The sequence below is a fragment of the Eumetopias jubatus genome, unplaced genomic scaffold, assembly GCF_037043125.1.
Source record: "Eumetopias jubatus isolate StellerSeaLion01/CBP00866 unplaced genomic scaffold, mEumJub1_p1.0 scaffold_10, whole genome shotgun sequence".
In the NCBI taxonomy this organism is placed as follows: Eukaryota; Metazoa; Chordata; class Mammalia; order Carnivora; family Otariidae; genus Eumetopias; species Eumetopias jubatus.
Window position 1 is genome coordinate 97,378,658 of NW_028274816.1, and position 22,149 is coordinate 97,400,806.

General features: G+C 36.2%; 1 protein-coding gene across 1 annotated transcript in view; it reads right to left on the reverse strand.

Moving 5' to 3' along the window:
* Positions 1 to 22,149, reverse strand: part of LOC114196718 (EF-hand calcium-binding domain-containing protein 13) — a 116,145-nt gene that overhangs the window by 40,289 nt on the left and 53,707 nt on the right. Inside the window, exons 11-15 of the mRNA XM_088027058.1 lie at positions 17,656 to 17,799; positions 6,812 to 6,955; positions 4,303 to 4,374; positions 904 to 1,047; positions 247 to 318 (exon numbers count right to left, since the gene is read on the reverse strand). Of these exons, the coding sequence (XP_087883184.1) occupies positions 247 to 318; positions 904 to 1,047; positions 4,303 to 4,374; positions 6,812 to 6,955; positions 17,656 to 17,799 (576 nt within the window). The remainder of the gene's footprint in view (positions 1 to 246; positions 319 to 903; positions 1,048 to 4,302; positions 4,375 to 6,811; positions 6,956 to 17,655; positions 17,800 to 22,149) is intronic.

Consider the following 22,149-nt stretch of genomic DNA (forward strand, 5'->3'; position numbering starts at 1 on the left):
TGACCTGAGCTGAAATCAAGAGTTGCATGCTTAACAGACTGAGAGCTCCTCAAGTAAAAATACTTAAATGAAAAAAACTGTAGGAAAGTTTGCCACAAGTGGAAATGTTCAAATACAAATGTAAAATCTTTTGGCACAAATACTACTACAAATAAGATTTAAGTACCAAATGTAGTATTTGACTAGGTGACCTCTGAACGAGTCCTGTGCTGTGGCCATTCAACAGTTTTACCATAAAGCTCTTACCAAGAAAATTGGAAAACTTCTGGTTGTCCTTCAAAGCCTTCATACAGTCTTTAACATTCACGATGTTGTCATCTGGAAGAGAGAGAGAGGAGATAGACAAGAATCCCTGAATAAGGTAAGATTAAAAAGCTAGTATGAAAATCAAAATCATCAAACAATTTCTTAAACACTTTATATACAAGATACTTTGGATTCATTTTCAACCATTATGCTTCACAATTAACCTTACAAGATTGTAGATATACTATTTCTGATTCTACCTTTAAGGGAACTAAAATACCAAGAAAGTTATAAGTTTAATAACTTCCCTTGGTGCAAAGTGGCAAATCTAGGTTTCCTATTCACAGAACTGGAATTTCCAAACTATTCATTAGTCACTAAATCAAGACATATCTGAAGAAGTGGATACCAACAAGCCCAACTCCCACAAAATTTCGACCTGCTTGGTAAAAAGTATTCTCATAACTGCAAAAGAGGAACGTAAAAGAAGAAAGACTCCTTTTTAAGATGTTTACAGTAATACAAGCAAATACCTATATTTATTTGCTCAACAAAGGAACCCCATTTACTTAAACAAAGACCTTGTACACTCTCTTTATAGGGTCTCTTACACAAAACAAAACAAAGAAAACCTGATAGTAATATTTAAATGCTTACCAGAAACAAAATCTGATTGAAGAATTTTCTCTACCTCTTCTTCAGGTGACTTAATCCCAATATTTCTTAGAAAGCTCTCCAAGTTCTTCCCAGGTATCATATCACCTTCAAGCACATCAAGAGCTAAGACAATGTCCTGTAACTCTAGAAATAGAAGAAAGTTATTTGGTAATTGAACTAACCTCTGATTTATTTTTTATTTTATTTTTTTTGTTGTTGTTAAAGGAAGGAACTATTTCTTTTTTCAAAGATTTTTATTTATTTATTTGAGAGAGAGAAAGCATGAGCAGGGGGAGTGTGAGAGGGAGAAGCAGACTCCCTGCCAAGCAGGGAGCCCAGTGCGGGGCTCCATCCCAGGACCTCGAGATCACGACCCAAGCCGAAGGCAGACGCTTAAGTGACTGAGCAACCCAGGTGCCGCCTAACCTCTGATTTAAAAAACAACAGTAGCCATCACTAAAGACTTTTGTCAGAGGCAGTCCAAGATTTATTATCACATCCTGAATTGAAGAATAAGAAATCTCAGTGAAGAACCCAGGCCTCAGGGAATTCTAAGTCCAGCAACACAATATGCTTGGTCTGTCATGTTTCTTTGGTGCTAATATAAAATTGGCACAACCGAAATGATTCATATAGCTGAATTTTTCACTGCAATTACACAAAGCCGTTATTTTACCATGAAGCTCTAATGGTAGTCAACAAAATTAACTCATCCTGATTGAAGTGAAATGAATTTCAGAATCATGAGAAATGTAAAATATGAAACACAAGTATTACAAAGACTCATTAGCTTTTTTTTTCAATTCTACCGCAATCCAGTAGTACCCTGGTATCTGGAATTTTCCTTCATTTTCAGCCCTTTCAAAGGAGGCGGTGTTAAGTCGGATAGACTTGCATTCATATCCTGGCTCCAAGATTTGTCACCTGGAACTGTGTGACCTTGAGCAAATTATTACTACTTTACCCCTCTATAAAATTCAGTAGTCTTATATCTAAAATGAGATAATAATACTATTTACCTCACAAGGTTGATGTGGAAATTAAATATGATGAGGTATGAAAAACACTTAAAACAATACTAGATATATGGCAAGCACTTAATAAATGTCATATTAATAGCAATAAAGTCACTACAACTACTATGATTATTACTAAAGCCATCAGGAACTAGCTATAAATAGTAATCACAGCTCCTTAGTACCTTTGATCCTGCCTCATTTTCTGTCCTCCTAACATCATGGGGAGGCAACTGAAAATGGCAATCTGAGCTTTGCCGGCACCTAAAAACCTGTATGACTTCTGCTTCTTTGTTTTAACTAAAACTCGGTTTCCTTTCAAATACGGTTTCCTTGCACAGCCATCTTGAGTGGAAGTTGCTCATCCTCCCATGCTCCACATAGGACCAGGAAGCAGAGAAACACCCCTAAATTTCTGCTGCTGCTGTCAGGCTACTTTAGTTCCACCTTCAATCAAACATCAGCCCTCCCCTCTGAGGCTCAGGCCTGTCATTCACCTAAGCCACCCTCCTGACACCATCATCTATTACTTTTTGAGCACACCTTCACCATCTCTGAAGATTTTGGCACCTTGCTCATAATCCTCCCTCAACCCCATTTCCCGTTATCATCTGATAACAATAAGGATGACCTTGACCTCTTAACTCCAAAAAGCCTTCACATCCTTTCCAAAGTCATCCAAACCAATGGCTATCCTTAATCCTCATCATTACCTAGAACTGCCTGCCCCACCTCTAAAATATTAAACTACAAGATCAGACACCTGACCATAATCCCTTATAATTATGTGTGCATGTTGAAGGAAAGCATAGAACTTTATTCACAATATGCCTGTTTTCTAGGCCCCTCCAAGTTTGCCAACAAATAGTCAAGGCACAGTGAACTAGCCTTATCCTTTAGTAATGAAGGGAATATTCTGAAAGCCAAGTTCTCATGTGCCAGTCAACCTTGCAAGCAGGCTTTTCTAAAGAGAGCAGCTTCAGGCCTGCTACGTTAACACTTGTCTTCTAGAGTGGCGCTTCCTAACTCTTCCCTGTAGTTATTGGCCTTACACTGCACTAGCTGAAAAATTCCAGTGCCATCTCCCTAATGTGACCATCTCCCAGATTCAGGTACCTAAACTATATCTGTTCTCCTTTTCCAATGGCTTAATTTCAAAAATTTTTCCTCCCTCCTCATAAAAAGTTACCTATTCTGAATACCAGTCTCCTTCTGAGCTCTGCTCTCTCATTTCAAAATTAACTACAATTTACCAAGTACATAATATGTGCCTAATAATTAGGTGATATGCTTTACATGTGTTTTTGCACTTGATCCTGAAAACTCTATGAGGAACACGATTTTATTAGTTTCCTTGTTTTAAAGATGAAACCAGAATGGCCTAGAGAGATTACCCAGCTGATAAGTCAAAAAACCACAAACCATCATATATCATACTCCATAGCCCATGTACTTTTCTACCTCTGTGCATTGTTTCCTAGAGCACAAGTAACTATACTATGTTGATTCTAATTATATTATGTGACCCAGGTAACATATTTATATGTCAGCAGGGAATTATTAAACAGTTTTCTTAATCTAAAAGAGAAACAATAATGTCAGAAATTTCCTATGCAGGGCAGAGTGGTTACTGAAAATCTGAGAAGTATTTGTCTATTTCTTTATACCCAGAAATGACCCCATCTGTTTCCCTAAATATATACCTATGTTGTATTCTTTTCTTGATAGTGCTTATTGACCAAATACTCATTTGAGTGGTTATTCAAATAAATTACCAGTGATATTAAGTTTAAAACTTATTTTCCAAACAAAAAGTACACAAACTCCACAAGTATAATCTTCATTGGTTTTAGTTCTGTTTTTTAACTTTTAAGCAAAAATGGAAGTCAAGTAGTAGAAAATACCCATGCTATCAAAATGTTAAAATACAAGAGTGCTAGGGTCACTCTTGTATTTTAACAAAAACCAAAGAAATAACATGAGGAATGTCTACTAAAGGAAGCAGTAGAAGATTTCTGAGAAATTCTATAGAATAATATAGAAGCCTATACACTGGGTAGAGTCCTAAGTCTGAGGCGTAAAATTATATAGAAGATACTCATATCTGAAAAAATTTAAAGCCAGTAGCTGACTTTATATAAAGCCCAAAAACAAAAAGGGGATTTAAAATAGCTTTACACAGACCCCATTCCAGAAAAAGCCTTTTTTCTTTCATCATGGAAGCTGCCAACTTTTAATCAAAACCAAGTTTTGCCTGCTTTAAAACAGATCAATACCAACATGTTAACCAGAAATGAGCAGAACTAGAAACACTAAAAAACGAAACAAAAAGACATCCATTCAATAAAAGTAAATTTAACAGTCACAATAATCTAGTACTTACCTTTTAACCTGGAGGCATTACGCATATCCTTTACCACTTTTCCAAATTCTTCTATTTGTACTTCATCATCTTCTGCAAGAAAAACATTTTTTTATTATTATGTTCAAACATTTTTAATAGATCAGCCTCACTAAGCAAAAGTCAGGATCCAATGCAGCAATCTCTAAAAAGGTAAATTATTTGATGTATTCATAAAAATCATATTTCCTTTTCATATTGTTGGCTCTCCAAAAGATTAATTTTATGGAATGAATAAACCTTAAGATTATAGGAAAAGGGCTGAGTTTTCAATTTCCATCAATCAAGAGAAATTATGTAATCCATATGCCTAGGGAGAACACTAAGAGACAAACCTCAGTTTTAGTTTAACCTTTCAAATGTTTGAAGATAAAAATACTGTACTAGATTAACTTTAAAGATTTTTCCAATGCCAGATGGTTCTGTAATTTCTAACACGTTTATACCCATTTCATACACAAGAACACACAGATACTAGAAAGCCAAAGTGACAAACACAGGGGACAGAGACAGCTTTGTTTTCCCAGTCAGGAACAGGGAAACTTAGTGTAAGGATTTAGAATTACTGTAGTTTATGATCATAGGATAGAATACAGGTGCTATAAAATAAGATATTGGGGAAGCATTTCTAAATTTGCCAAATGATAAATACCCTTTCTATTTTTCAATGCCTTTTTGTAGCCATCATAAAAATATTTTTTAGGGACGCCTGGATAGCTTAGTTGGCTAACTGTCTGCCTTCAGCCCAGGCCACAATCCCAGGGTCCTAGGATCAAGCCCCTCACTGGGCTCCGTGCTCAGCGGGGAGCCTGCTTCTCCCTCTGCCTGCCACTCCCCCTGCTTTTGTCTCTCTCTTTCTCTGACAAACAAATAAATAAAATCTTTTTAAAATTATTTTTTAAAAACTTTAAATATACTTTAAAATATTAATGAGTCAATACAGAATACCATCAATAACCAAGAAGGATTCTTCAATCTCACTAAGTACAGGAAACCTAAATCCGTTTTTTTTTTCCTCTTTAACATAACATGGTCAAAAAAGTATATCCTAGTAAGTATATACCCAGTAATTTTTAAGTTCTTGTTCATATTTCTAAGTCTCTGTTGAGCTACTTAAGCAGCTCACTTGATCATTTCCCCCACTTTAATCAGAGAAACTCAACTCTTATGATTTATATATTGACGTACTCTGTAAGATTTCATTTAGAAGAAAAGAATTCTCCTGCTTTAACAGCACCAAATATAAATACAAAACCAAAAATAACAAGGTTCAAAACTTTGCAAACCACTACATTAAAATAAGAATTAAATCTTTGTACTGAAGGTCCAATGTTACAAGAAAAAATGGTATGACAGATGGGGTACACAAAGTTTTCAATATCATGCATGTATTTGGATTTTACACACTGTGTGTTTGCTTTATAAGTATATAATAATGAATCGGATACAGTATATGGGGTTTTTATTATTACAATAAGTAATTTTATAGATCGCTGAGTTATTTTTATAGCTCATAAAATGATACCTTACTGGTCTGATTAAAATAAATGCTACATAATACTTTCTCTGGTATGTGTTGCCTTCAAATTCCACTCACTCTATCAAGAGAAACTGAAGCTTTGCAATAAAAGAAAAGAGAGGGGGAAAAAATCCCTACTATCGGGTGGTAAGTATCCCTCTATTTTGATCAACCCTCCTCATCTTAAATATCTCACTAAACAAAACAATCAACACACTTAAAGTCCAAAATTACCAGTGTCACTTGAACAGGAGCTTAACAGAGAAAAAGGGGTAAATAATCCTCACAGGGAAAGAGAGTTCTTTGACAAAGACCCCAGACGCATGCTTGTGTTACTAGGCTAGTTTGGCATAAACATTCCACATACAAGAGTACGATAATACATTTGTAACTTCATGAGGGAGTAGAAATGTTCACCTGTGTTTGCGTGCTACCTCTCTCCTGCCTACAGAACATCAGCAGTAAATGATAGTTTTATTTTTAAAATTTTAGTCTATAGTCTTTGTTTTACAGTACTTTTGTGAACTTATTTTTTGTTTTGAATCTTTTTTTTACTTGCTAACTAAGTAGAAGTGGGAGCCACCATCAAGTGTGTTTTTCTAGCAAATTAAATGAAAGCCTATTTCAACAAAACAGTATGGATATCCCAAATAGTGTTAAAAAAAAAAAAACTGGAATAGATCTCTTAATATTTCCTAACAATCCTTTCTGTGTTCACTGGGATGTGCCATTTTCCAGTAACATGTTACACAACCTGAAGATAGTCAATTCATATTTGATCAATTTAGAGTAATAGTAAATTAGATATTAACATTTTTTTCTGTAGGACAAACAATCTGAGCTTTCTTTATATTTCCTAAATGTGTATATTGGCATATCAACCAAATACAAGATACAAGGAAAAATAAAGATTGATAGAAGATAGAACCATATGCTTGTAAATCTTTTAATTTTAATATTTAGCATACTTACCATCAATTATTGCTAATTTCAGTGCACCTAGGAATTCTTTTTTTTTCAAGTTATTATTCTTCCTGGACAGAGTGTTCCATAGGTGAGAAGCATTCATCTTTTCTTTGCTGAGATTGTGGAGGTTTTCAATAGTCTCAGGCAATGCTGAAGGGTAGATAACACACAAGTTTTACAACATTCTTGTCCGAGAAGTTAGTACAGTAAACTATTTTCTGGACTCGTCAGGAATTAAGGTTTTTACAGTTAAGAAGAATAACAAATACAGCATAAATGATTGCCAATTTTCTTTCTCTTTTTTTCAAGATTTTATTTTTATGTAATCTCTATACCCAATGTGGGCCTCTAACTCACAACCCCAAAATCAAGAGTCCCACACTCTACCAACTGAAGCAACCAGGCGCCCCTGCCAATTTTCAAATATTAAAATACAATAAAATATTTAACACCAAAATTAGTGTGTCTTTGAGGATTCTGAAACATTTCTAGAACTTATGGTGACCCCACCCCTGAATAACCACTATAGAGTAATTTGCATTGAACTATATAGATTTATAGAAGTCTGAATTCATAAACAAGCCCAATTGATAAAAATGTGAATTAAATAGCTTTTGCTCTACATCTCCCCCCCCCCCCAAATTCTTCCTTGGATCTTACTTTCTCTTCAATCTACCACTGCAGACCATGGGAAGAAATTTTGTTTTATAAAAAATTCCAATAGAATTTAATGGAAGGTTTAATGTGTGTGTGTGGGGGGGTGAAATTATCTCATCACAAATGTGTAAAAGATCACTCTGCTGCTGTATAGAGAATGGACTCTCTGGAAGATCAGGCAGTTAGGAAGAAGATTTTATTTATTTATTTGACGGAGAGAAATATAGCGAGAGAGGGAACACAAGCAAGGGGAGTGGGAGAGGGAGAAGCAGGCTTCCCACAAAGCAGGGAGCCTGATATGGGGCTCGATCCCAGGACCCCGGGATCATGACCTGAGCGGAAGGCAGACACTTAACAACTGAGCCACCCAGGCACCCACAAGAAGAGAAAATTTTGAATAAACATATTAAATTAAAACATAAGAATGGTTGAATCATTATGCTGTACACCTGAAACTAACATAACACTGTATGTAAATGATACTTGAAGTAAAAAAACTGCTGGAGGTAAACAAGATGAAAACAAAAACTTGATGATTAGATTTAACAAAATGAGATTTAACTTTTGTAAAAAAAAAAAAGCTAGTATGGGCGGCAAGGTCAAAACCTGAATGAGTGTTTTTAGAGAACTGGCAATATAGTATTCTGATGATAGCCACATTCTCCTTCAATTTCCAACACAAAACATATTCTATACTAAGTTAAAATATCACTAAAAATAATATTTGGTAATGAACTGAATGAGGGAAGCGGTTGGTGGAGCTAAGGCCACAAGGGAAAAAAGATCAAGAATGACTCCTAACTTTGGGGGCTAAAGAACTGAATGCTAAGCTCAATAGAAAGGAAAATCATCAGATACCAGAAATGAGGAAGAAATATGATTTATGTGTGTGCCTAAGCTGATGCCATAGCAGTCAGATGGTGTAATGTAGAAGTTAAGAGCCTAAGCTCCACCTGAGTTTTAATCTTAACTCTACCACAGACTAGCTATATGACTTCTTTAACCTCTATGTTGTGGTTTTCTCATCCATAAAATAAACATAATATTAGAGTTGATATGAGAATTAAATGAGTTAATAAATAAAAAGTATTTAGAACAGTATTGGCACATAGAAAGCACTCAATAAATGTGAGTACTAGTAGTAATTATTGTTATTATGTGGTACAGACAAGTCTAGAATTATAATTGAGATGCCTAATTAAAACCAGGATGCTGAAAAGTCTTCCCATCTAAAAATTATGACTAAAAACACTTTGGTCACCTTTTTAGGAATTCACGAAGAAAGCCGTTCTCTGCCTAAGGTATGAATGGGGGGAATAAATCTCCAACGATAACCTAAATCCCAAGACTATCATGTGTAAGTGTTGGGTTCCAAATCAAATTATTTAGTTAATATATAAATTCTAAACAAAGAATTAACATAAAACTGTCATAGCTAATTATCCTTATGGAAAAAAATTAAATTGGATCTCAATTTCACTCCATACTTAAAAATCAATTTCAGGTGAATTAAAGATTTAAATATGAAAAAGAAAAACTTAAAAATTTTTAGAAGAAAATATTTGGAAATATCTTAATGTCCTCAAAATAGAGACAGGTTTCTATTTTCCCTATAAAGGCAAAGTTATCTGCTAAATGTGAGAAGGGTAGAGGTTGGGGGTAGGAATGGAAGTTTGAGAGAATGGAGATTTTAAATAGTTATTTCAGAGAGTGAAAAAATAAGCTAACTCGGGAGGAACAATCCCATAATTCCTAGGCAGTGTCCAAGGGCCATCAGACATTGATGATCAAGACTTTATAGTGGCATTCTATTCAATCTGCTCAGCTGTAAAATTTTCTCTAGAAATGCTGTCAGCCACAAGGAGAAAGCAGGGTTGGGAGTTTTGTTAGCTAGGTGCAACAAAGGGGCAAGAAACCTTAGGGTATTCGAGACACACAGACCAGAGATTTTAAACTGACTAAGAAGGAAAAGTGAAAACAGGAAGAGACTGGTGGGTAAGGAGAAAGTAGAGGGGTAGATGGATGGAAGGTCCCAATGAGGTATATAAAACCAATAAGCAGTCTGATGAAGATATGAGCAAATGAAGAAAAAAGGAAAAGCATTAAACATAAATGTGCAATATTAAAAATGAGAAAGGAGGGCGCCTGGGTGGCTCAGTTGGTTAAGCGACTGCCTTCGGCTCAGGTCATGATCCTGGAGTCCCGGGATCGAGTCCCACATCGGGCTCCCTGCTCAGCGGGGAGTCTGCTTCTCCCTCTGACCCTCTTCCCTCTTGTGATCTCTGTCTCTCATTCTCTCTCTCTCAAATAAATAAATAAAATCTTTAAAAAAAATAAAATAAAAATGAGAAAGGAAATATAACTACAGATACAAATAAGATACTATACTATACAACTCTGTGCTAATAAAATTTTTTATCTCCATGACACTGAAATTCCTCGGAAAAATGAAGTAACTAACAATGCAAATAATCTCTTCATCCAATTAATCTATTGTTTCCTTGAATAGAAAACAAATTAAATGGATTTATAAGGTAAAATAACTTACTTAAAATGTGCTATTACTCAATACTAAGAACAAAATAACAAAATGCTACTTTTAACCCCAATTTTTTTAAAGTAGCTCCACGCCCATTATGGAGCCCAGTGTGGAACGTGAACTAATGACACTGAGATCAAGACCTAAGCTGAGATCAAGAGTCAGATGCTTAATCGACTGAGCCATCTAGGTACCCCTAACCCCAATTTTTAAAGTACTAACTTCACTCCATTTAAAATATACATATATTACCTTATAGTTCTTTTTTTTTAAGAGTTTATTTATTTACTTGACAGAGAGAGACAGCGAGAGAGGGAACACAAGTAGGGGGAGTGAGAGAGGGAGAAGCAGGCTTCCCGAAGAGCAGGGAGCCCGATGCAGGGCTCAATCCCAGAACTCTGGGATCATGACCTGCGCCGAAGGCGGACTCTTAACGACTGAGCCACCCAGGCGCCCCAACCTTATATTTCTTTAGAGTGAGCTTCTGAGTGACAAAGACTGTCTTTCTCAGTTTACCGCACTCACAGCTTAACATAAAGCCTGGTACATAACAATGGCTCAATAAATGTTACTAAATAAACTGGAAGATGGAAAAAAAATACAGCTTCAAGTAGAAAATCTGCTTACTAGTACTCAACTATAGTCACTAGATGGCATCACTTCCCCAAATTGGGAAGACATTTTGGCTCTTCCCAAAATGAATTTTATATACGTGGTTCTAACTCTCTATAGTAAGTGAGATTATGATAGCTTTCAACTCATTTGCACGTGGAGGTTGTTCTGGATTTAGGGATAATTACTGGAGAAGATTAAGGCCAAACATATCAGCAGTAAGCCAGGCATTTATTTGCCTGATAAACTGTAGGATGTCTTTTGGTATATTATATTCTTCTAAAATCTGTCACACCATTTGGTCCACTAAAAGCATAAAATATGATGTTCTTACATACATAATTTTTCAGAGAAGCGTTCCGTATTGTTCATCATTATATCAATGAATTCTTTAAAATTCGCCTTTTTTGTTTCTAAAGGGAAAAGAACATTTTTTTCATTATCTTCAAGTACTAAGTTATTAAGACAAATATTGAATTATGTAAAATAAATTCTCTATTTAGGGAGTTAATATAATTATAGCCATCAGCTAATATCACTAAAAATATATGGGTATAAGAGAAAAAGCAATGCAACTTACAAGGAGAAAGTAAATGCTGAAAATTTCCAGGAAAATTAATCAAAATCCTTCTAGTTACAGTGTACAACATTTTTAATTTTAACTTACATTACCGTGACTTGGCCTTGCAACAATTCACTAAGATATGTAGGTGAAGAATTAGTATGTTATTTTACATATTTAGAAAAAAATACTTATACATGATAGGTATCATGACTTTTTTCCAAGGTCACAAAAGGAAATACAAGATCAGAGATTAGAAGTAAGCTCTCTCGACTTCTGGTTTCTTCCACGTCAGGCTACCATTCACATCCTGTCTTTATTCCAGTACACTCTTTAAACTATTAAACACTCTAATAGTCATTTTATACTTAGAAAATGTCTCTCCTTGATTATATATAATATCCCAATATTAGAATGAAAAAAAAATCTCTAAGAATTTTTGAAGGCCACATGAAAGGTTTTATATTAATATAATGAGCTTTTGATTACTCCTTTGCTTATCCCACTTTTTAAAAAATTCTAATTCTAATCTATGAAAGATAAGGCACAGCCTATTGTCCTATTCCCAAGATTAAATATCATAGAAAACTTTACTTTAAGGAGCACCAAATCACTTTGTATTCTTAAACAAATATTTAGTGACTTAAAAAAAAATGAGACTTTATGCTATGGTGAGCGCTGTGAATTGTGCAAGACTGTTGAATCACAGATCTGTACCTCTGAAACAAATAATGCAATATGTTAAAAAAAAAAGAAGAAGAAGAAGATAGCAGGAGGGGAAGAATGAAAGGGGGGGAAATCGGAGGGGGAGATGAACCATGAGAGATGATGGACTCTGAAAAACAAACTGAGGGTTCTAGAGGGGAGGGGGGTGGCCAGATGGGTTAGCCTGGTGATGGGTATTAAAGAGGGCATGTTCTCAAAGGCATCCAAATCGGCAAAGAGGAAGTCAAACTCTCACTCTTTGCAGATGATATGATACTTTATGTGGAAAACCCAAAAGACTCCACCCCAAAACTGCTAGAACTCATACAGGAATTCAGTCAAGTAGCAGGATATAAAATCAATGCACAGAAATCAGTGGCATTCCTATACACCAACAACAAGACAGAAGAGAGACAAATCAAGGAGTCGATCCCATTTACAATTGCACCCAAGACCATAAGATACCTAGGAATAAATTTAACCAAAGAGGCAAAGGATCTGTACTCAGAAAACTATAAAATACTCATGAAAGAAATTGAAGAAGACACAAAGAAATGGAAAAACGTTCCATGCTCATGGATTGGAAGAACAAACATTGTGAAGATGTCAATGCTACCTAGAGCAACCTACACATTCAATGCAATCCCCATCAAAATACCAACCACTTTTTTCAAAGAAATGCAACAAATAATCCTAAAATTTGTATGGAACCAGAAGAGACCCCGAATAGCCAGAGGAATATTGAAAAAGAAAAGCAAAGCTGGCGGCATCACAATTCCGGACTTCCAGCTCTATTACAAAGCTGTCATCATCAAGACAGTATGGTACTCGCACAAAAACAGACACATAGATCAATGGAACAGAATAGAGAGCCCAGAAATGGACCCTCAACTCTATGGTCAACTAATCTTTGACAAAGCAGGAAAGAATGTCCAATGGAAAAAACACAGTCTCTTCAACAAAAGGTGTTGGAAAAATTGGACAACCACATGCAGAAGAATGAAACTGGACCATTTCCTTACACCACACACAAAAATAGACTCCAAATGGTTGAAAGACCTAAACGTGAGACAGGAGTCCATCAAAATCCTAGAGGAGAACACAGGCAGCAACCTCTTCGACCTCAGCTGCAGCAACTTCTTCCTAGAAACATCACCAAAGGCAAGGGAAGCAAGGGCAAAAATGAACTATTGGGATTTCATCAAGATAAAAAGCTTTTGCACAGCAAAAGAAACAGTCCACAAAACCAAAAGACAACCGACAGAATGGGAGAAAATATTTGCAAATGACATATCAGATAAAGGGCTAGTATCCAAAATCTATAAAGAACTTATCAAACTCAACACCCAAAGAACAAATAATCCAATCAAGAAATGGGCAGACGACATGAAGAGACATTTTTCCAAAGAAGACATTTGCACCCAAAACTTATATGTTCCTCTTAGTGAATATTAAATCTTCATTAACTCTATCATTCCCCCAGAAAGGAAATGGTCCAGTTTCATTCTTCTGCATGTGGCTGTCCAATTTGCCCAACACCATTTGTTGAAGAGACTGTCTTTTTTGCCATTGGACATTCTTTTCTGCTTTGTCAAAGATAAGTTGACCATAGAGTTGAGGGTCCATTTCTGGGCTCTCTATTCTGTTCCATTGATCTATGTGTCTGTTTTTGTGCCAGTACCATACAGACACATGAAAAAGACACATGAAAAAGTGCTCAGCATCACTCGGCATCAGGGAAATCCAAATCAAAACCTCAATGAGATACCACCTCACACCAGTCAAATGGCTAAAATTAACAAGTGAGGAAATGACAGATGTTGGCGGGGATGTGGAGAAAGGGGAACCCTCTTACACTGTTGGTGGGAATGCAAGCTGGTGCAACCCTTCTGGAAAACAGTATGGAGGTTCCTCAAACAGTTGAAAATAGAGCTACCCTAAGATCCAGCAATTGCACTACTGGATATTTACCACAAAGATACAAATGTAGGGATCCGAAGGGGTATGTGCACCCCAATGTTTATAGCAGCAATGTCCACAATAGCCAAACTGTGGAAAGAGCCAAGATGTCCATCGACAGATGAATGGATAAAGAAGATGTAGTATATATACACAATGGAATGTTATGCAGCCATCCAAAGGAATGAGATCTTGCCATTTGCAATGACGTGGATGGAACTGGAGGGTGTTATGCTGAGTGAAATAAGTCAATCAGAGAAAGACATGTATCATATGACCTCACTGATATGAGGAATTCTTAATCTCAGGAAACAAACTGAGGGCTGCTGGAGTGGTGGGGGGTGGGAGGGATGGGGTGGCTGGGTGATAGACATTGGGGAGGGTATGTGCTATGGTGAGCGCTGTGAATTGTGCAAGACTGTTGAATCACAGATCTGTACTTCTGAAACAAATAATGCAATATATGTTAAGAAAAAAGAAAAAGAAGAAGATAGCAGGAGGGGAAGAATGAAGGGGAGTAAGTCGGAGGGGGAGACGAACCATGAGAGACGATGAGATCTCATTCCTTTGGATGGCTGCATAATATTCCATTGTGTATATATACCACATCTTCTTTATCCATTCATCTGTCGATGGACATCTTGGCTCTTTCCACAGTTTGGCTATTGTGGACATTGCTGCTATAAACATTGGGGTGCACATACCCCTTCGGATCCCTACATTTGTATCTTTGTGGTAAATACCCAGTAGTGCAATTGCTGGATCTTAGGGTAGCTCTATTTTCAACTGTTTGAGGAACCTCCATACTGTTTTCCAGAAGGGTTGCACCAGCTTGCATTCCCACCAACTGAGGGTTCTAGAAGGGAGGAGGGTAGGGGGATGGGTTAGTCTGGTGATGGGTATTAAGGAGGGCACATTCTGCATGGAGCACTGGGTGTTATGCACAAACAATGAATCATGGAACACTACATCAAAACCTAATGATGTAATATATGGTGATTAACATAACAATAAAAAATTAAAGAGGGCACATTCTGCGTGGAGCACTGGGTATTATGCACAAACAATGAATCATGGAACACTATATTAAAAACTAATGATGTAATGTATGGTGCTTAACAATAAAAATTTTTTTTAAAAATGAGACTTTAAACAATTCTGGGGGAATGATAGAGTTAATGAAGATTTATATTCACTAAGAGGAACATATAAATTTCTAAAGCAATAGATTCCCTTATTTCTGATAATGTCTATTTGATACACATATGTTTCAGCTGAACCACTGAACCCACCATCCATTTGAATAACATTATTAATACCACTACATCTGCTTCTGGGCTTTTCCCATTCCATTCTACTGTTTCTCTACAGAGAGAGCATTGCTGAATTTTTCAAATTCACCAATCTCTTGTTTTTTTACATATAATTTTAAACAGGATAAACAAACTATTCCTTAATTGTGTTTTAGAGTTCGATAAAAATTATCAGATTGCTATAGCAATCTGAGACTTGCTTTTCTCATTCAATATATTTCTAAGAATCATCCATATAGTATATTGTTTTCACTAATGTATACACAGTTAGTATTCCATTATGCACCAATGGCAAATACAACTTATTTATACATTCTATCAGTGATCATGTTGTTTCTTTTCTATTTTTTCTTTTTTTTTTGTTTGCTATTAAGATCAGTGCCGTCATGAACATTCTTAAACATGTCTCCTTGTACATCAGTGCAAGAGATTTTCTGAGATCTATAGCTAAATGTGGATTTTCTAAGTCATGAAGTATGAAAGCCATTCAAAATACTACATAATGTTTTTCAAAGTTCTTTTACCACTTTTGCCTTATTTACCAACAATTAAATTAACAGACTTCTTAATTTTTGCCAGTGTAGTGGGTATAAAAAGATATTTCATTGTGACCTAAATTTTGCATTTCCCTAATTACTAATGATGTTGAGAGTCTTTTCATATGATTATTAGCAACTTGTGTTCCTTCATCTGGCAATGGCTGTTCTTGTAATTTAGTCATTTTTCTATTGGTTTGTTAATTTATAGGGGTTCCCTCTATATTCTCCAAAATGATCTTTCACTGTTATGAGTATTGCAAATAATCTTCACTCCATTTGTGGCTTGTATTTTCATTCTATTTGTATTATCTTTTAATAAAGAAAAGTCTTTAATTTAATGTAGTCAAATTTATCAATCTTTTTTTTTCTGGTTAGTGATTTTGTCTCTTAAAAATAATCCTTCCTAACTGTAAGTCAGAAAAATTTTCTTCTCTTTTTCTAAAACTTTTACTGTTCACGTCTGGAAATTATTACTGAATATGATACATAGACAGGGATCTGATTTCATTTTTTGCATTTGAATAATTAATTATTCCAGCGCCATTTATTAAATGGTGTTTTTCCCCCCTGCAATCATTATATATGACTATGTGATCATTATATATCCCAGCCACCTTATGTTTCCATATATGTGTGTGGATATGTTTGGAAGTTTCTTATCCTGTTTCTATCAGTCAATTTCTCTATCCCTGTGCCATTCTCACACTTACTATAATTTTATAATGAGTTTTGACATCCAGGAGAGCAAGTTCCCTCCAACACCACTCACACACCCCTAGACACATGTTTTTTTTTTTCCTCAAGAGTGTTTTAGCTATTCTTGGCCTTTATAATAATAATACGAGAATTAAATCATCAAAAAAAGTCAAGGTTTTAACAGAACTGCTTTGGATAAATAAATTAATTAGAATTGACTGTCTTGGGTCTCTGAATCCATGAATATGGGATATATTCCCATTTATTTAGATATTCTAAAATGTCTTAAAGTCTTATCATTTTCTTTACATAGGTCTTACATATCTTATATTTGTTCCTACTTTTTTTACTTATTTTTTTACTTTTTATTATGGAAAATTTTAAAATATACACAAAATAAAAAGTATATTGTAATAAAAGCTCATTTACTCTCCCTCTAGCTGCAAGTATTATCAATTCATGGCCATTCGCATTTCACCTATAACCCCACACATTTGTCTACCTCATTACCACCCATCCCCTTTAGAAAAGTTGTTGCTTATTTTAAGAAAAAAGAAAAAGAAGAAGATAGCAGGAGAGGAAGAATGAAGGGGAGTAAGTCAGAGGGGGAGACGAACCATGAGAGATGATGGACTCTGAAAAACAAACTGAGGGTTCTAGAGGGGAGGAGGGTAGGGGGATGGGTTAGCCTGGTGATGGGTATTAAAGAGGGCACATTCTGCATGGAGCACTGGCTGTTATGAACAAACAATGAATCATGGAACACTACATCAAAAACAAATGATGTAATATATGGTGATTAACATAACAATAAAAAATTTTAAAAAAAGTTGTTGCTAAGTTATAAGGGTGAAACTAGTCAAAGTTAGTTATTTATAACTATAACAAAGTTAGCTAGTTATAAGGGTCAATAATAGTACCTTCATTATGAATTGTGGGCTTTGACATAATACAGTGTCCTTTGTCCCATTTAAGGCCTTTTGTCCTGATCTCTACCTTGTCAGAAAGGAAAATCAGAAATCCTTCTTTTTGTGTGCATGTTTGCCTATAGGAAAAAAAAAGTCTGAATGATGATTATTACTGGTTATTTCTGGGTAATGGGATTTTGTGTGTTTTGTTGTACTTTTGAGTATTTTTCTGTATTGATTTAATTTTAAATGATCTTTATTCTAATAAAAATAATAAAGTCATTATTCTGAAGAGAAAAAATAGCAAATGACCTTCTTTCATATGTGTAAACCCATTTTTCCTGAAAATATATCACTTACCATTAGCTTCAGTTAACTCTGTGATCTTCTCAAATTCTGGCTTAGAAAGGTAAACTCCAAAATCCTGAAGACAAGTATTCAGATCCTCATAATCCATATTTTCATCTTTAATTTTATCAATGGCTTTAATGATATCAGTCAACACTGAAAATAAAGCAGTATGCTATTAAGTATTAAATATAAGTCAAAAAGAAAACACCAATAGTAAGATGAATTTCAGTTCTGACACTAAGTTAACAAACAAGAACTTTAGAAATGTTATGTATAAAAAAAATTACCAGAATCCTTAATAATACTGAAAACCAACAAGGTACAAAATCAGAGCCAAAAATATATTTTATTTTGCTATAGTCTCTTTATTTAAGGAAGTGCCAATTTAACTGCAGTTTAAATGCATAGGAAGAAAAATATTATACAATTTCCTCATTTAATTCTCTAACAATTTAAAATTTCCTAGCAGTCTGTTTCTCAGTAGCAGAAACAGAAGTAGAAAACCCTCAATCCCAAATGATGAATTGGGGTAAGGTTTCGTAGCAATACATGGCTCAGTCTTTGGTAAATTTATCTTAGTTTATCTTTTGTATATATAAATATTATTACTCAGAAATAACTATCCTACATGTCTTTTTATAATACTTTGGAATATATGCTTCACAAATTTGGGCAGTATTCCATTCATTAAACTTAAACAGACAAATTTTTACTACAATGAAAACTTTCTTAAAATAACTTGCAAATATATAGAATTATTAAAGGGGTTGATAGACATGCATGCATGTGTGTGTGTGTGTGTGTGTGTGTGTGTGTGTGTGTGTGTGTGTGTGTGTGTGTGTGTAAACTTTGGAACAACTTAAACTCAAATAGACTTCCTCTAATAGAAGATTAGGATAGGTAAAGTGAGGAAGTTGGGCAGTGGAGGGCATTAAAGCCATTATCAGGAGTTAATCAACTTTAGGCAGTCGCTAGAAATCATTATGGATTGCTAAAAAAAGAAACGATCATCAAAATGATGTCTGAATTAGATGATTTTTTTTTATGTTTTTTTTTCTTTTGGGAGAATTTTCTTTTAATTTTTTATTGTTATGTTAACCACCATACATTACATCATTAGTTTTTGATGTAGTGTTCCATGATTCATTATTTGTGCATAACACCCAGTGCTCCACGCAGAATGTGCCCTCTTTAATACCCATCACCAGGCTAACCCATCCCACTACCCCCTCCCCTCTAGAAGCCCCAGTCCGTTTCTCAGAGTCCATCGTCTCTCATGGTTCATCTCCCCCTCCTATTTACCCCCCTTCATTCTTCCCCTCCTGCTATCTTCTTCTTTTTTTTTTTTTCTTAACATATACTGCATTATTTGGTTCAGAGGTACAGATCTGTGATTCAACAGTCTTGCACAATTCACAGTGCTCACCATAGCACATACCCTCCCCAATGTCTATCACCCACCCACCCCATCTCTCCCACCCCCCCACCACTCCAGCAACCCTCAGTTCGTTTCCTGAGATTAAGAATTCCTCATATCAGTGAGGTCATATGATACATGTCTTTCTCTGATTGACTTATTTCACTCAGCATAACACCCTCCAGTTCCATCCATGTCATTGCAAATGGCAAGATCTCATTCCTTTGGATGGCTGCATAATACTCCATTGTGTATATATCTTCTTTATCTTCTTCCACATCTTCTTTATCCATTCATTTGTTGATGGACATCTTGGCTCTTTCCACAGTTTGGCTATTGTGGACATTGCTGCTATAAACATTGGGGTGCACGTACTCCTTCGGATCCCTACATTTGTATCTTTGTGGTAAATACCCAGTAGTGCAATTGCTGGGTTGTAGGGTAGCTCTATTTTCAACTGTTTGAGGAACCTCCATACTGTTTTCTGGAGTGGTTGCACCAGCTTGCATTCCCACCAACAGTGTAGGAGGGTTCCCCTTTCTCCGCATCCCCGCCAACATCTGCCATTTCCTGACTTGTTAATTTTAGCCATTCTGACTGGCTGAATTAGATGAGTCTTAAAAAGATTATTCTTATATATAAATATGTACAACAAGATACATGTTCCTATCTCATAAAAGGAATTTTTAGGTGAAAGAAATTCTCATTTAAAAGTAAACAGCTGATGAGTGACATAAGCAAGATGGTTGAGTAGGAAGTCTTGGACCCTTCTTCCCACAAACACACTAATTCAGCAGAAATTCAAAATAAATTCCCTTTGTGAGAAACTAGAAACTAACTGAAAGGCTCTTACACCCTAAGAGAAGGTAAAACCAGACGCAGTGAAGCTGGTAGGAAGATCTGGGACAAGCTCCCACAAAAGCTGGAGACCCTGACCCCAGTGCAGCACCATATGATCCAGAAGAGCTCCCAGCTTCACCCAAGGAAAAGGAGCCATTGGTTCACACATCCACCAGTCCAACTTTTCCAAAAGGCCTCCCCAGAAGATTTGCTCTTGTCTTGCCAGTCTTGGAGCTCTGATGATTCTAGCACAGCCTAGTTGTTTAGATAGAATAAAGGTGGTGGCTTGGGCTGGTAGATGCCAGTGATCCTCCCCTCTGCTGAGCAGAGTAGATTAAAAATCCCAGCTCTTAGTTTCCCCCTGGAAAGGGAAAGAGATTATCCACGCATCCAGCACTGCAGCTTTTCAAGAACAAGCATGTGTCTTGTCAGTCCTGGAGCCTGGAGAAGAAAAAAGTCCATAGAGGCACAGAGAATATCTGGCTGGACTCACTGGCGAGGGTCTTCTCCTGTACAAGGCCAGTATGTGAAGACTGAGAAAGCAGCATGCTTTGTCTATTGCACAGACACCAACACACAAAGTCCAAATGGAAATTTCATAACTAAAAAATACAATAACTGAAATAAAAAGCTCAGTGGATCAACTCGAGTTGAAGGGAGGAATGAAAGGAAAGAATCAATGAACTGAAAGACAGCAATGAAAATCACCCAATGAACAACACTGAGAAAATTGACCAAAAAAAATGAACCATTTCAAGGACCTGTAGGAATAAAAAAACAATCTAATGGGGCACCTGGGTGGCTCAGTCAGTTAAGCATGTGACTTTGGCTCAGGTCATGATCTCAGGGTCCTGGGATCAAGCCCCACATTGTCGTTGGGCTCCCTGCTCAGCCAGGAGTCTGCTTATCCCTCTACCTCTGCCCCAACCCCCTGCTCATGCTCCCACTCACTCACCCGCTGTCTCTCAAAAAAAAAAAAAAAAAAATCTAACATTTGTGTCCCAAAAGAAGGGAAAGGGACCATGGTTAAAAAGGTACTCAAAGAAATAATGCCGGAACATTCCCAAATTTTTAGCAAGAAACACTAGCCTATAGATGAAAAAAGTGAACCTCAAACAGGATAAATCCCAAGAAATCCATGTCAAGAAACATCATAATTAAACGTCTAAAAACTAAAGACAAGGGAAAAAACCTTGAAAGCATCCAAGGAAAAACACTGTAGGGAAAGAAAACCAGTCTGAATGACAGGATTTATATCAGAAAGAGTTGAAGCTGGAATAAAGTTGCACAATATTTTTCAAGTACTGAAAGGAAGTACTGTCAACCTAAGATGACATACTCAGAAAAAAATATTCAGGCGTGAAGAGGAAACCAAGATGTTCTCAGATGAAGGAAAACTAAGAGAATTTGTTGCCAGTAGACCTATGAATAGCTAAGGAAAGTGAAAAAAGTGAAGGAAGTCAGGCACAAAAGACCACGTTATATGATTTTGTTTATATTAAATGTAAAAAAAAGAAGCAAATTTATAGAGACAGAAAGTAGATAAGTGGGGCGCCTAGGTGGTTCAGTCGGTTAAGCACCTGCCTTCGGCTTCCGACGGGATCTCAGGGTCCTGGGATCGAGACAACGCACCCCTCTTCCCCCACTGCCCCGTGGGGCTCCCTACTCAGCAGGGAGTCTGCTTCTCCCGCTCCCTTTGCCCCTCCCCACTCCCGCCCCGCTGATGCTTGTTCTCTGTCTCTCAAATAAATAAAATCTTAAAAAAAAAAAAGTAGCTAAGTGGTTGTCTGGGGATGTAGGTAGAGATTTAACTGCAAATGGGCAGGAGAGAATTTTAGGAATGATGGAAATGTTATAAAACTGGATTGTGTCCACTTCTGGTCCAATTTCCAAGTAACTGAATGCAGGAACTCAAAAGAGGTATTTGCATACCCACATTCACAGCAGCGCCAGGCACAACTGCCAAGAGGTAGAAGTAACACAACTGTCTATTAATGAATGAAAGGACAAACTAAATATGGTATACACATGCAATAGAATATTAGTTAGCATAAAAAGGGAAGGAAATTCTGACATACACTACAACACAGATGAATCTTGAGCGTATTATGATAAGTGAAATAAGCCATTCACAAAAAGACAAATACTGTATGATTCCACTCAAACATCTGTGTGGGCAAATTCACAGAAACACAAAGTAGAATGATGGCTGCCAGAAGCTGGAGGGGCAGGGATGGGTAGTTGTT